The sequence below is a fragment of the Xiphophorus hellerii genome, chromosome 24 (assembly GCF_003331165.1).
Source record: "Xiphophorus hellerii strain 12219 chromosome 24, Xiphophorus_hellerii-4.1, whole genome shotgun sequence".
Lineage (NCBI taxonomy): Eukaryota > Metazoa > Chordata > Actinopteri > Cyprinodontiformes > Poeciliidae > Xiphophorus > Xiphophorus hellerii.
The window spans coordinates 9,420,224-9,436,483 of NC_045695.1; the positions used below are offsets into that span (position 1 = coordinate 9,420,224).

At 37.3% G+C, this 16,260-nt stretch overlaps 1 protein-coding gene across 1 annotated transcript in view; it reads left to right on the forward strand.

Annotated features, from left to right (window-relative positions):
* Window positions 1–12,278, forward strand: part of LOC116716158 (E3 ubiquitin-protein ligase Midline-1-like) — a 36,870-nt gene extending 24,592 nt beyond the window's left edge. The window contains exons 4-10 of the mRNA XM_032557034.1: window positions 2,968–3,075; window positions 5,024–5,172; window positions 5,452–5,579; window positions 6,583–6,726; window positions 9,537–9,698; window positions 9,778–9,985; window positions 10,059–12,278. Of these exons, the coding sequence (XP_032412925.1) occupies window positions 2,968–3,075; window positions 5,024–5,172; window positions 5,452–5,579; window positions 6,583–6,726; window positions 9,537–9,698; window positions 9,778–9,985; window positions 10,059–10,407 (1,248 nt within the window). The 3' untranslated portion in view covers window positions 10,408–12,278. The remainder of the gene's footprint in view (window positions 1–2,967; window positions 3,076–5,023; window positions 5,173–5,451; window positions 5,580–6,582; window positions 6,727–9,536; window positions 9,699–9,777; window positions 9,986–10,058) is intronic.
* Window positions 12,279–16,260: the final 3,982 nt, after the last annotated feature.

Sequence of the window (16,260 nt, forward strand, 5' to 3'; positions counted from 1 at the left end):
AACTTGCACTTGGAACCGGCTAGATTATGTTTAGTGACTTAGATGTAAGTCCCAGGGTCATTATTTACTCTCACCAAAGGAAATTATGAAGCCTCCTATTTACTGGAATCATGTACATTAGTTTTACCTTAATTAAAAGAACTGGACAAAGATTAAATGACTCTATTAATTCCAATGTCCACCAACCTCATTAGAATTTTATAGTATAAATTTATTAAGCAAGCTTAAGCAGGGATATGCGACATACAAATCAATAATCAATCGTATATAGATCAAAACCAGTGTAATAAAATTTACATGTACAATCATACTACCCTGCCTTCTTTCCCTAAGAGATAAGTCGCACGTTCTGAAATAGAATTTCAAGGAGCAGATTCAACTCATACCCAGAAGATGATGGATCTTTTGGCAACAGAAATTCCTAGCAGCCTTGGTTGAGGTCTTTGCCTTGTGTGGAAAAATCCTCCTTAGAAAGGAAACAAAGCAGAACGGGTCCGAATCCTTTTGCAAACCCCAGTTCCTCATCCCTGAGGGACCTTTGTCCTTCCTCCAAGTCTTGTTGCAGAGTTTGAAATTGTTGCTGGGTTGAGACGAGACCAACGGTCGAATCAAGAACCAGAGATGGGGCGATGGGACCCAGTCCTGTCTTAGCGGTGTGAAGTCCGAGCTTCCCCGTGGTTCTGAAGTGCGGTCCGTAGCTGATTCTGCAAGTTGTCTCTCCTTCTGCGCCGCCGGACTGGGAACGACTGGTTCCTCTTTTCGACCCCTTTTTATTCATTTCTCTACCATGTGTGTGTATGGGGAGGTCTGGCCTACGTGACTTTCTGCACACCTGCTGTGTCTCATGAAAAAGTCCCAAGTTACCCAATCTGTCCGTACTTCCCTAAACCTGTTGCTTCAGCCAAACTCACCGCACCATCCCTCCTGTGCGCCTTGGCCATCTGTTCAGAACTGCTTGCGACATTTCCTGTTATCAGCGCTGTGCTGCACATTCGTCTTTCTATAACTCACTTTTCTCTATTACAACTCAGTGAATTGGTTTCAAATGATTACAACTTCATAATCCTTGACAATAAATCACATCTTTCTCTTATTATCAATCATTAATCATAAATCATCTACCATCATTTTTCCACAGTTAAATCATTACAGAAATCATTACAGATCACATTTCAGACAATGCATTTCAGAAGGTTATTATGTGATTACTTGTATTCATTTTACTCTTTATTCATATTCAATTTAATTTAGCTTTTAATCAAACTACAGGATTACTTATTTTCTCTCAGGCCTCTAGGCACCTTTTTCTGCGTGTACCTGGAAAGATCTCATACCCTTATGCCAGTTTTCTTGACAATATATATATATATATATAAATAAATAAACACACACACATGATTTTGAGTACCAAATCCAAGGTGCAAGCATTTCACAAAGTGCAAAGCTTTACATTGGTGTCAAAGAAACCAATTAGCAAAGTTGTAGCAGCAGCTGCCGAGGCTTCCTCGCTGGGCAAAGGAACCGTGGTATTTGCTCAGCATGTTTCACATTAACACAGATGTACTCCAGGTGGCAAATTGTTGCTTTTGGCAACACAAACCAGGAAAAAATTATATAAACGCAGTAAAGAAGGACTGAATACTTTGAGTATTCAGTCAAAGTCCTTTACAAGCGCGTTTGGCTCAGTGTAGGAAATAAAATGACTTCCCATGATGTAATTATTAAAACTTTTGTCAGCACACAGAGAGACTAAGTTTGAATGAATAACTGCACTTTAATAATCACTTGGTAACTCTCGCAACAGACTTCCCTTTTATAGCTCCCTGCGCCATCAACTTGGTTGCAGCAAGAAAACTTTACAAGGTGCTTAAAGGACCACTAGGAAATTACTACAATAGGAAACTGTGAGTTATGCCAAAACAAGCAACCTTATAAATGGACAAACAGGTTTCACAGCCTGCTCAGTGTGTCAAGCTACCTGTGAAGGGAATCAAATGCTGGAGAGAAGAATGCCAAATGCTTGTTTTCTTTGGCGGAAACGACACACAATTGCTCTGAATGGTAATTATCTGAATTTGCAAAATACCTCCAACTAAATTAAGTGATTTCTCTCCTCTAATTTCTATCATTGGGATCTGGATTCATAAAGAAGAATACAAATCCCACAGACAGTTCTCCTTCTTAAAATATTCACTCCTCAATCTTTGTCAAATCTCAAATATTTATGTACAGAAAGGAATCCGAATCCCCGTTTCAGTCTGTTGACTTATAAAATACAACAAAATAACATCTGGACAACAAATAACTCCTCCTGTTGCATATGTCATTCTTTGAAGTTGATCAAATTTCCTTTAAGCTAATTTTTTACATAGAAAGTATAGAAAATCACTAAGTCATCAGTTACTAAAGAAGAAATTAAACACTGCTGGTACGAACCAAACTGAACTAGAACATGAATGATACCAAGTTTTAGCCGGTAAATGGCAAAATCATGAATATTACAAGTAACAGGATTTAAATATATTAATCTTAGCGTAATTAAATTTTATAATACAAAATAAGTGCCAAAAATCTGAATCTTTTCCCCTAATATTCCAATTGTCTGAGATACTCCCATTTTCAACCAGGAGAAACACTGGAATTATTTATTGCTAAAACAGCTCAATCTTAGCACAAGGTCCCATGTAAGTCCTAGAACGGCGAAATCCACACACATGCAGACGCCCACACATATTTGTGCTGTTAAGATAACACGGGTAGTTTTGTTTTATCACTCAAGGCAGAAGCAAAATACAAAAAAAGCCTAATTATTCACCAAGTTCTTGCTTTAGTATAAGATGGATGAAGAAAAATGTTTTCTTGGTACAACATATCACACCACAATATAAATGTACACACTCTGTAAACTTTCCATGTTTCCCCGTCTCGTCTTTGTCAATTTGATGCCATCTGTGAATTGATTTTCAGGTAAATGCATCGCGCCAGGAGGGCAAGCTCCTGGAGGAGTGCGACGTCCTGATTGACATCATCCAGCAGAGGAGGCAGATCATTGGCAGCAAGATTAAAGAGGGGAAGGTGAAGTGAAAAAGTAGAACGGTGTGACCTCAAATAGCACACAGTGTTTTTATTCTGTCCTCCAACTGTTTAAAATTTCAAAAGCATAACAAAAAAAACATGAAAATCTTAAATTATTGAAAAGCCCTTGTTAAGAAGGGCTTGTATGAATTCTGCTTGTATTTAAACAAGCAGAATTTGTGAGCAATACTAACAAAAGCTGAAAAAAAGAATACAAAAAAACCCTGGAATACATGGAAGGTTTTGAAAGACCTGTGGATTATCGCCTTACAGATTAACCAGAGTGTGATTGGGTTTAAGATCCTGTAATGATGGCCTAGCACACTACCGCACAATGTTCTGGTAGAGATAATGGTACTAAATACTTAGTTTTTCTTTTAAGGCTCAGACTGGTTTTGATAACTTTTGTTCCTCAAAGAAAAAAATCACCACTTGCAAGTGGCTTTTTATTTTTACTCAGGTTATCTTTTGAAAGCATAAACATTTGTTGTTTCACTTCAAATATTACAGTATGAAACCCCCCCCAAAAGAAATCATTAAGGGGGCAAACTCTTTCACAGCGATGTATGTTTACACGATCCTTTAACTGCCAGCAGATGGCAAACTACTCAGATGCCTGAGATTCAAACCCTTCTGAACAGACGGGAGGTGGCAGATTGGCCAAAGAAACATCCCACAGCATATGGAGAAGATGTTTGCTTGTACTCTCAACCCAAATGATAATTAAAGCTCCATGTAATGAGACTTGGTGTGCTTCAGAGTTATTTTTTTTTCCCCAACCATCTAACTTCAACAATCTCAACATTTAGCACTGAATGAGAAAGAATGTGCATAGACGCTTGGCATTTTTGTCATGAACTGGATCCAGAGGTTATGGCTATGGTGTAATCTTTCCTGGGATACAGTTTCTGTTCTGTGTTTATTTTGGTACAAGCCAAACTGCTGATGAAATGTCGTTTGACCTCAATCTAACCAGTGAGCTAAATCTGCCTCTTAAAAAGCAAAGAGAATGAAACTGGACGGCAAACGAGAGAAGCTGAAATCTCAGATTTGCATGCAACAAAAATCACCAACATGGCTGATTTAAAAAATGTTAATAAAAGAAAGTTGGGATTTCACCATTAAATGATTGCTTCATTACATTTTGCACCAGTTTATTTGTATGTTTCCCTCATACATTTTGCTCTTATAATCCCCTAAAACTTTGGTTGATAACACAATGTAAACTAAAGAAACCAAATTATTTGTATAATAATTGACTTCACTGACAAACTTCAATAAATGTGATTTCTTGGTTTTGATACAATACAAAAAAATATTTCCATCTTGTCATAATGAGGTAATTGTGTGTAGAATTTTGAGAGCAGAGATTAAATTAATATAATTTGGAATAAAACGTAACAAACTGTGGAAAAACTGAATCACTATAAATAGTTTCAGGCTGCAGGGTATGTTTGGCTTCTCTACACATGGTAGAGTAGCCAAACAGTTCTGTCAACATATGAGATACTGATAGGATTTGTTTCTAACCAGTAGAATTTTGTATTATGGATATCACATTTGGAAAAAAAGAAGATTTGAAATGCCTTGGTCTCATTGTTTACATGACAAAATTTGGCAGTCAGCAGGTGCTTGTACACTGTGTGTTTACAGAGTACTTTACAGGTTCACAACTCTAGAGACAAGAAGGTTAAAACCAATCTACTCCAAGTCAGTGTAAATTTAGCTAAAAAAAAGATTGATGTTCTTGAACTTGTACCATTTTCTACCTGCTCTTATACTGATATAAATGAGAAAACATCAAGAAACACAGAATGTCCTAGTCTTGACCTTTTGTGCAAATGTCAACATTAGTCTCCATGTAGCCACATAAAGAGCTGCAGTCTTACCATTTTCCATTCGTCTTAAAAGCCAATCTGCTGAAAGTTCTCCATTTCAATGATTTCAGGCTCAAAGGCTTCGGAAGCTGGCCCAGCAGATTTCCAACTGCAAGCAGTGCATCGAGAGATCCTCGGCCCTCATCACACAGGCCGATCAGACACTGAAGGAAACGGATCACGCTCGCTTCCTGCAGACGGCCAAGAGCATCAATGAAAGGTCAGGCTGCCTGGCAGAGATTTCAACTCGAGCCTCACCAGCTACAAAGTATTGAGTCCCAATTGGGCGTTTTGTGGACCGATTTCAACAAGTTGGGCTTGTGTGCTAAATTAATTTTCCTACTGCTAAATTCAGGAACTCTTGTGAATCTGATTTTCATATCTGAAGTCTATTCACAACACGTGGTCCATGCTTTACATTCTGACCAAAGAGTGAATATTAGCACGGATGAAACATAAGGTGTAAAATCCTTTTCCATTTCTATTTATAATAATCTAGGGTTTCCATGGCAACAGCATCAACCCAGGTGCTGATTCCAGAGATCCACCTGACAGACACGTTTGACACGTTTGCTCTGGATTTCACCAGAGAGAAGAAGTTGCTGGAGAATCTGGATTACCTCACAGGTTAGAGACATTTTACATCAAGAATGTATTCACAGCCAAAAGGAAAATCTGATTTTATTCTGAATTCATTAACCCTTGTGAAACTTACTTTACAGAGAACTAATAAAGTTTCTTTCAAGTTTTAGTTTAATTTTCCTTAATTTAATTTCTTTCAAGTCTGTCTTTAAGTATTGCTTTAGTAGTTATACTTCATCCAATTAACTCCTAAATTAATGTCAAACATTACCTTCCCCATCTTTCATTTGCTTGGAACTATCAAAATGTCACTGTTAATTGATCGGCACACCAGGGACAGAAGAAAAAAAAAAAAGAACGATGGGGTTTGTTGTGGATTTGAAGCCTGGTGAAAATGGTTGGCTCATATTTATTCTCTGCGACGCATGAGGGCTTCGCTGGAGGGTATTTCACTCAGTGAATCAGCCTGAATCACTCCACTATGTGCAGCCACTCATGACAGAATGCTTGGGAGTGGGGAGCAAGTGACAGGCACAAAAAGAGATAAGAAGTGACTTTACAATCATTTCAAGCTGGGCTTTTGTATCTTTGTTTTTCTACCTCGCTCTGTTCTCCTCCTGCAAGAAGCTCAATGGACTTAACACAAAAGGAGTCATTTCCAACTAAATTCCCATAACATTTGTTTTCCCCACGAATCAATGCGTCAGTGAAATAGAGCCAGCAGTTTCTGTGATTATACACTAAGTGACTAAGATTTTGTGTTTCTAATGAGGTTGTGCTATATTCTGTTCCCGCTGTGTTAATGTGATTTGGAGATTTATTTCTATTGCCATTATTATTGAACCTGTAGCGCTTGCATCTCAAAATGAGTTTCAACCCCCCCCATAAAAGTCCTAAATTAGATTCTTGTGCACATAAGGAAGGTTTATTAGGCTGAATTTTATTGGAACTACTAAAAACTGGTGAATCACCAGCTTGGGACTTCTCTAATGCAATCTCTTGCATCTGGGGGTGCAAAGATAATGTTCCTGCTTTCGGTTCTCTACAGCTCCAAGCGCTCCATGCATAAGGGAAGAGTTGTGCACAGCTTCCTATGACACAATCAGTGTCCACTGGACATCAGATGATGAATTCACAGTTGTGTCCTATGAGCTGCAGTACGCCATCTTCACCGGACAGTCCAACATCGCCAGTAAGTGCATTATGGACATCAGGTCCACATTATGTTAATTCTAACTGTAGTACAACTGTAAGTATTTTATTTCCATATTGCCAGAATTCATGTCCAAGAAAAATGCCTTTTTACTATGAGAATCTAAGGCCCTATTTACATGACATCAGGGCAGTAAATCGTCAACATTTTGGCCACTTGTTTACACGGTTTTTGGCTGGACAAAACCGCAAATGTTTGACAATGGCCTCCATAGGGAGACGTTTTTAGAAATGTAATATGAATCATGTCTGTGTAAACATAGATGGAAAATATTTGGAAACAATGAGGCTTGAGCACTCAGGCCTCGTTTTCACATGCACAACAGCAGACATCCAACTTCTGTTCGTCTCGCTGCAACTCTTCAGATTATCTGACGAGTTAAAGCAATAGCTAACAAAAAATATTTTTACAAATATTTACCCTACATGATTTTTTTTCACATTTTACAAGCACAATGTATTTTATTTAGGTTTTATTCAGATTCTATGTAACAAACCAACCCAAGGCAGCAGAAACATGGCTTGCAATGTCTTTTAAATAAAAACCTCAAGTGTGGGGCAAACGTATGTATTCACCTTTACTCAAAAAAAATATACACTGAAAACATTTGAAAGTCATGGATCATTTTCCATCATCTTCAAAATCAAATGTCGAATTACTTTGAGCTGACAGATTGTAGGTGCGCCATCTGTGCAGGTAAAGGATTACAAATCACATCTCACATGTATAAAGAAAGACTGTTTCCTTTAGAAAAACATTCTGCTACCTGGATATGAAAAGCAGTTTTGTTTTATTTTCCTGTGCAAGAACAGACGAAACCAAGAGGATGGAGGCATTTTTGTCACGATGACAGCTAAGAGAAAAAAATAATCTAGTATCAGTCACTTAAAACAGAGAACATTTTATGGAACAATTACCTTGTAGTGTATACTTACATACACATCAGTCAAACACCCACAAGACCTTAGAAATCTTGAGTACGGCTGAGTGAGCAACAACTACATGGAGGAAAATGGGGTCAAGGCACCTGAAGACAAGCTCTCCTGCTGCCTTTCAATCAAACAGCCTCATCTTTGTCTTTCATCTGCTCCAGATTTGAAGTATTTTAAAGATTCAAAGACTTCTCAGGAAAAGTTTCCATTTCTTTAGTGCTTCATTTTCTTGTTTTATATTCTTGACAGTTATCCAATAAAGCATTCCTTTATAAGGTGGTCTCTTTTTCCATTACAATCCTCATTATTTTAAGGCTTAAAGAATATTAAGAAGCAACATTTATCACAGTAATGTGACTCTTCATTTCCTTATTGCTGTCGCATCCCAGTCTCTTTTTCTTCAATAATATGTTATGTTTACCGCACTCACTCTTATCACATTCACTAATGACAGAGGTGTTGCTTTCAAAGTCGGGGTCAAGTGGCAGATAATATAATAATTATAATATATAATTATAATTGTATATATATAATTCTCCCTGGACCCACCAAGCAGGAAGTTGAAGTCTTGTAAATATAAACTATTTGCTTCTTTATTACAGTTTGAGAATTTTTAAACTGATGTGTTTACCCACATTTGAAGGTAGCTGCAATCCGCAGTCAAACAAATCAGGTTTTACTTCAAGGAGGTCATCGGCTCGATTTTCATGCAAATGTGCCGAAATATAAATAGTTTTGCATTACATTCCAGTTTATTCTAGCTAATGATATCCTTTTAATCAAATGCATATGTTGATTTATTAGTCAACTAATAGATGAGATTGTAGCCAATCTGTAGTTTTTCAAACCAACTCAAGACAAAATTAATGGTCTTGAAGTTTGCTGTTCTCTTCAACTGTTCATATGTTCAGTAAAGATAAAAAAAAAACAAAAAAAACTACATTTGTTAATTTTAACTTGAACTTGTCAAAGCAGCTAGCTTAACCTTAGCTTTTTATTTGTTGTGATTGGAAGATGGTGTCCATCTTACAATGGTGCAGTTGCGCTGGGACTGGTCAAGCATTTTACCTCAAGTCAGAAAATATCTTATTACCAGGCTTGTCAAACAGTGAAACATCTTTACCCTGGTGTAAACAGTGTAAAAAATTATATAGTTTACATAATATACTTTAGTTTTTCACCCAATTCAGACTTTGTGTTAAAATTTGTTATGGCTTTTTAATAACAGGAATGCTGTCAAACAATTCATTTAGCACACAATTTAAGCTTAATCGCAAGGCCAGCATAAGCATTCTCATTTTAGTTGAATTTTCTATTCAATTTTATAAATCACATTGTAAATGTGACAGGAAGTTTGCTCTTGTGGTCTTTGAACACATTATACGAACCATGAAGAGCATGTTTTGACTATTTTCACTTCCAAGTGCCTAGCAAGGAAGTGAAAAAGAAAAAAAACAACCATGTCAATCTCTCAGGAAAAGAAGAAAAATGACATGAGGAGTATATGTACGCTCACAAAAACACTTTGGCCTTGGAGGCACTGTGGAAAAGCAGAGGTACCATTAAATAAACCCACACTGAAAACACTCGCAGCAGAAAGTATTGTGCTGGTATGAAGCCAACGAGGTGTGAATTGTTTCCTCTTGTGCCTTTTCTTACCCTCTTACCTGCTCCCACAGCCAAGGGCTTGCACATCCTTTTCAATTTAGCACACTATGCTGTCACATAGCAGTACATTGATCTTCTGCTGGCTTTTTTTTTAAAGGAAATTGTTTTGTGGACTAAAAGTATGCCTTCAGTAGTAAGTGTTAGGAAAGTTTCTTGTTACTTTATAACTGCTTTCCCTCTTCCACCTAGGTCTATGTAACTCATTAGAAAGTTGGATGATTGTTCCAAACATCAAGCAAAACCACTACACAGTGCATGGTTTGCAGAGCGGCACCAAGTACATTTTTGTTGTCAAGGCCATTAATCAAGCAGGAAGCAGAAGCAGTGAGCCGGGGACTCTAAAAACCAACAGTAAGAAATCAAACATTTTCCTCTGTATGCAACAATAAAGTTCAACTCTTAAAATAGTTAAAATATCTTTCATAACCAGGCCAGCCATTCAAACTGGATCCAAAATCTGCTCACAAGAAGCTCAAGGTTTCCCATGATAACCTCACAGTGGAGCGGGATGAAACCACGTCCAAGAAAGGCCACAGTCAGGATCGGTTCACCAGCCAGAGCAGCTACGGCGTGGTGGGAAATGTCTACATCGACAGCGGGCGTCACTATTGGGAGGCTCTGATTGGAGGGAGTACATGGTAGGAAACATTTCTACAGCACCTAAGTAAATGTTCTTTGTTTGAATCTTAACTTACTTTTTCTGCTAAAAAGGTACGCTATAGGCATTGCCTACAAGTCCGCCCCCAAGCACGAGTGGATTGGCAAGAACTCAGCTTCTTGGGTGCTCTGCCGCTGCAACAACTCCTGGGTGGTTCGTCACAACAGCAAGGAGCTGGCCATCGAACCCTCACCCCAACTGCGGCGGGTCGGGGTCTTGCTGGATTACGATGCCGGATATGTGGCTTTTTATGATGCCGTCGGTTCCCAACACTTACACACCTTTCACGTCTCCTTCATCCAGCCTGTGTGTCCCGTGTTTAATGTATGGAATAAGTGTCTGACGATACTCACTGGTCTCCCTATACCCGACCATCTAGAGGGACTAGAACCTGGTAACTAAATGGTACAAAAACACAATGAAACTCACAGAAAGTCACTACCTTCTAGCTGCACTGGGCAACACTTATTCAAACTATGCTTTCTGGGTAGAGAGCCAAAGAGTGAGTCATCCTCTTCTGCTACAGTTAGCCACATTAAATTCTGGTCATGGACGATTATGTGTCCAGAAGTAGGGACAAAACAGAAAAATATAAACTGTCTTTTCTGACCTCAACCATAAAACATGCTTGAAAAAAAGAAAAGAACAAGTAAGCATGTCTGTGTTTGATCTATTCTTCATATAATTTCAAGCTTATCTGGATCGTCACAGAATGTTTGTTTCCTGGTATGCCACTAAAACTAGTCAGCACATGTTCACAGTTACCCAGTGCAGCAACAGTGCCTTGAAAAAGTACATACACTCCTTAATTTCTTTAATAACGAGACAGCTATAGTGATTTTTTAAAAGATCATCTTAAAATAAACACTGTTCACCATTTACTAGTTCGGTAACTTCTGAAAGCAATTGGTTGTACTTGATTTTATTTAGTTGCGTTAGTGCTAATGAGACGAATACAACTGCATGCCACACTTTTTAGATTCACATTTTCTTAAATATTTCTAAAATTCTGCATCTTCTTTATTGCACAGTGCAGTCATGTGCTATGTTGTATCGGTCCATCATTTATACTTCGAAACACACTAAAGATTGGGGGTGTAAACATGAAAAGGTTAGAGGGATGTAGAAACTTTAGCAAGGCACTGCATAGAGGTGTTAGTTTCAAGCTTTCCTAGAATATGTTTCAATATGCTACTAATATGAGGACGCTTGTTTTCCTGAATCCTTTCAGCTCTGCAAAAAGCAGAGGATGGATTTCATATTCTTTGTGTTTTGACAGAGATATTTGAACTATTGCAAAAAGGAAAAAAAGCCACAACTTAATTTTTTAGGGTTTTTTTGTTGTTTATTATTTTTATAGCTCATCTCAATGAAAATAGCACTTTGAAATTGCCATAAAGTACGCAAAGCATATACGAGTACATTTACTTTTTAATCCGTCTTGGTTGCTGTGAAATCCAGAACATGTATATTTTGTACATTTGTTGTGCCCCACGAAGCCCTTTTTATTTTTTCTCAGTTCATTCAACAAGGAACCAAAGTAGCCATGGCTGTTCAGATGAATTTTATTCTATGATAAAGTTTGAGATATTTTTAAAAAAATAAGAGATGAATGGAAAATATTGATTGCTGTATTCCCAATATAGACTTTTTTTGCACATTGTTTACACTTTATTCATGGTTTGTAGCCTAAAATGCTCATCTTTTTGTGCAATTTATATGCATTCATACTGGTGAGATGTGTTCTGTCTGACCTAATGTGTTCATTTTGTTTTGTGATCCTGAGTTTATGTGATGTATAATAGGCAAGTTGTCGAACAGTTGTATTCCCAGGATATTATTAAATACAAAGGTAAAAATGCACATTGCCGTATCGATTTCTAGTAACTGAAACAAATTTGTGACATTTTCCACATGAATTTTACCCTTAATAATAATGCTAAAGAATTCCCTCTCAATGCAAATGTAAAAAAAAGTTCTGCATTTCTCAATTAGATCAGGTTTTGTACACAAAACAATTTACCATTAACCATATGAAGAACAACTGAGGTTTTTGGACCATCTCTTTGGTAATCCATTGAGCAGATACTGTAGATTACCAAATCATCCCATCATCTAATCAAAGATTAGTGCTTCGTTTAATGTGTCCTTTCAAACTTTTTAAAAATGGTGATCTATGTTCAGTCTATGTGAACACTTGTGAAAATCAGGTGCAACACTGTTTCCTGGGATAATAGACAACAGGAAATAAACTTGTTTTTGTTTTCACTTCAGGTTTGTCGTTTCATTTGTGTATTTGAGCAGCTTTGGGACGGATAAATCATTAACAAAAACATTACAGAGGATCCTTCAAAATCTGGTAATGTATGGAAAAACATCAAATTTTACATTTCTCATGTGTTGTTAGCTTGAGAAAATCACAAAACAAAAATTCAAGCAATTTCAAACATTTTATGGAAAAACTGAGGGGCACCAGCAGGATTTAAGAACCTTCAATATAGAGCTATGCTGGAGGCTAGGCTTTGTCCATCAAGCCATCTACTAATTTTTGTCATCTGTCAATGTGACTGTCAAAATGTCGACAAAATTAAATTTGACCATTTTTGATCTGAGTTAAACAGCGGCACTGATTAGCATCATGTCCTCATTTATACACCCAACATTTTGTCTGAGTAATCTAGTCTGCACTTTGGTTGACATCAAAATGCAGAGTTCACCTAGTTTGGGAATTTCCTGCACAAGAGGAAGTCGTCAAGTTTATTGTGAACTTCCTGCACCCAATCAAGGCCTCTTCCTGGCTTTCAAGGAGTGATTGTTGTCAGACAGCAGGGGTTCATCCCTAAACGGATATGCTCTGGTGTTAACTACAGCTTTGTTTGTCATTCACACAGCTCAGTGTGTTCTCTCAGTAAGGATTGCCCAAAAGAATATTTGGCAAACCTCAATTGGTGCTTCTTGAAAAACTCATTAAACTATTACTTATAGACATGGGTTGTTATGAGATTTTAGTTTTAAATTGACTTAAGCAAAAAGACACAACTAGCAATTTAAGTGCTTTTTGCACAAAATATACCTTTATGGCCACATTGGATTGCATGTAGTTACAGGATAAGAAGCTGATATTACCCGTTTGTTTTTTGGGGGGTCTATCTGCTCCTCTGTGGTGAATGATGCTGATTTTATTTCAATGTCTGGATTGTGTGTGTTTTTGTGACTTGAAATATTTCCAAAGATTCAAATAATTCTTGCTCATGGAAAATTACCAGTCTTTCAGTCAACAAACTGGCAGCAAAGGATGAGAGAGGGCCAGATCTGAGTTACTCTATGTTGCTTACAGCCTGAGAAGACTCTGTTCACTCTGGCACTTTCTAAAAAGAAAGCAATTTTGATTTCTTTTCAAAGACAGTACTATATACTGAAACCAGAAACTAACCTAATCAGCAGAAGCAAGAAAACAGTAAAGAGAATGCTACAAACGTGACACCTGTAAATGCTCTTGGCATGTAAACTATGTCATCAGAGCATAATCCTCTCAAAATTAGCTTAGAATGCAGCTGTGTGTAATCAGAACTATCAGGTGTAAAAGCTCCGTTGAAATTACTTGGAGACTTGTAGAGAATTTAGTTAGCATGTGATTGGATGAAGCTTCTTTTAAACAAAGCATTTCTTAAAGTCAGTGAGTGACCAGGTGTTACCAGTGTTGACCACTGGCGTACGAGACACCTGATAGTACTCTATGTCAACTGGTACTAATTTCTGTGTATTGGTCCCCAAAGAAAAGCTTGGACCTTGCAAGATGAATTTCCCTGTGACACTGATCTTAAAGATTCAACGAATCCTGCTGCTTTGGAAGGTAACCCTGTGCCAGACAGGACACAGGATAATTATTCATTGCTGTCAAGTTTCACCTTTGACTTTTGATGCATATTATAATACTTAATCTCTAAATTCTAACTTTTTCTTCCAGCTCAACATTATTATTTTGCCTGCTGACCTGCCTGTATCCTCATACAATATCTCTGTGTGACATTTTGAAATAATCGATATACTAACATAATGCATCTTGGAATTTCGCTGCTCAGCTGAATCATCCCGCAGAGGTTGAAGACCTACCGTTTTATTAACCTTTTCTTTATTGGGGAGGATTTGCTGAGCTCGTGTTGTTCCTCTGCACAACCTTGGCTCTTGTGTGCATCCACATGACAACTAATGTAAGCATCCAGCTACTCAAGCAGCCAGAGCTCCCTAAGGGCACTTTCAGTGTGGTTTAACAAGACACAGATAAAGTGACTCAGTTTCTCCTCATGGGAATTTAAACCGTTGACCGTCCTTCAAAAGGACCGCTTCACCCTCCTTTAGGCAAACACTGTCCCACTTTTGTGCAAAAATTAAACCAGAGCTGGTTTAGTGTGTCGCTGTTCTGTGCTTGTACAAACGCAGCTGCACTCGTCCAGGCAATCTGTCAAGTCCCTCAAGATTATAATTTTTTTTTTTTTTTTTTATAGCAAGGCCACCACCGACGGAGACCCCAGAAGACAAACTCTGGAAGCTTCTACACATTGTCATATGTGTCAATAATTCGAGGTCTGTGCTTTATACTATGTGCTACAAAATGCTTTTTACTGTATGAATCTTTTTACCTTTACCACAAACAGCAACATACTTTAGTGTGATTTTATGCGACAGACCAATGCAAAGTAAAACATAATTATGAAGGGGAACTAAAACGACATGAAAGAGCGGTAAGTAGAAAACAATTGTTTAAAGAAAGGTCTTAGAAGTCCCGTTCTGCAAATGTGGAAGAAGGTGCCCCAGTGAGATGGAAGTACAATAAAAAAAAAATTGGTTTAAATTCAAAAAGCTATGTGTGGGGCAAAAAAACGATTGTCGACATCATCCCTATGGTAGCCTGCTAGGAGGAATTATTTTCTTCAGCAATAAATAAGGAGCTGATCAGAGTTAATAGGAAGTCGTGATAAATACAGGACAATCCTGGAAGCAAATTTATTAAAAGCACTGGATAAATTAAGACTGGAAGGAAGGTTAGCCCTTCAGCTGGAAAAAAAACCTAAATGCTAGCCACACTTTTCAGTAGGTCATTTGATGAAATATTGAAAAGCTTGCACAACTATTGCCAGTTACTTTTCCCTATTTTCAGTTCACACAAAATCTCAACAACACATTGAAGTTTATGGCTGTAATGCAACATGCTTAAAAGTTAACGGTTCTGAATACATTCTCAAGGTCCTGCAGATTGCATTTCAAGCTAATGAAAATGATTCAAAATAAGTGAAAAAAAATTGTCAGTGTTTGAAAAGAAATTACAAGAAAAATAGCAAAAATTAGCACGCCAACTGATTATCAAATGTTCTACCAAAGATCCATCTATGGCAAAAATGCAATACATCAGACTTCTACACAACCTAATTAAGGGATAGTGAAGTATAATTTTTAATTACAAAACCAAGTTATTAAAACTTTAAATCTTCATTCTCATCCTCATTTCCTGCTGGGCAGTTTTTAAGAAAAAAGAAGTCCTTCCTCTGAGTATCCAGCAGATGTCACTATTAGGATTCAGGAAAATATGGACATGTTGCTGAATAATTCACAATAATTCCCATCAGAATGTTTAGATTCTTTTCACCATGGCCTGAATATAATAGCAGGTAGGTTTTGGAAATTAATACACACCATTTTATGTGAAGTGTTGGGATATGGATCTATGAATGAGTGTGTTGCAGAGAACTGTAATGCATCAACTGATATTCCATAAGAACTTTTATTTACATTTAAATATTTCAGTAGCAAGAACTAAAATAGATCATTTCAATTCATTTGACTTCTATATCTTTGATATGCTCTGATTTGATCTTCATCGTTTGAAAATAAGATGAATCTTTAGATACATTTCTTCTCCATCACTCCTTTTAAGTTATTATTTTCCAAATTTCTTACTTTTGATAATCACAAAATTCATCTTGTCATATCCCAAGACAGGAGTAAGAACATGAGCCACACTCAATGTATCCGGCAGGTTTTGAGAATGCAATCTATATGCAATTAGGAATTTGTCCATCAATTTCTTTATTCCTAAAGGGATCCCAGTTACTTGGCTCAATCGGTTTACATTATCCATTTTAGGTTTTGCTGGAAGCTTAGAGCAAAACACGCCGAACTTACAGCAGATGACCATATCGAGCAGATTAAGTTTTTTTAGTCCAACTGAGGAATTATTTCCACGTTTTTGGAAAGTTT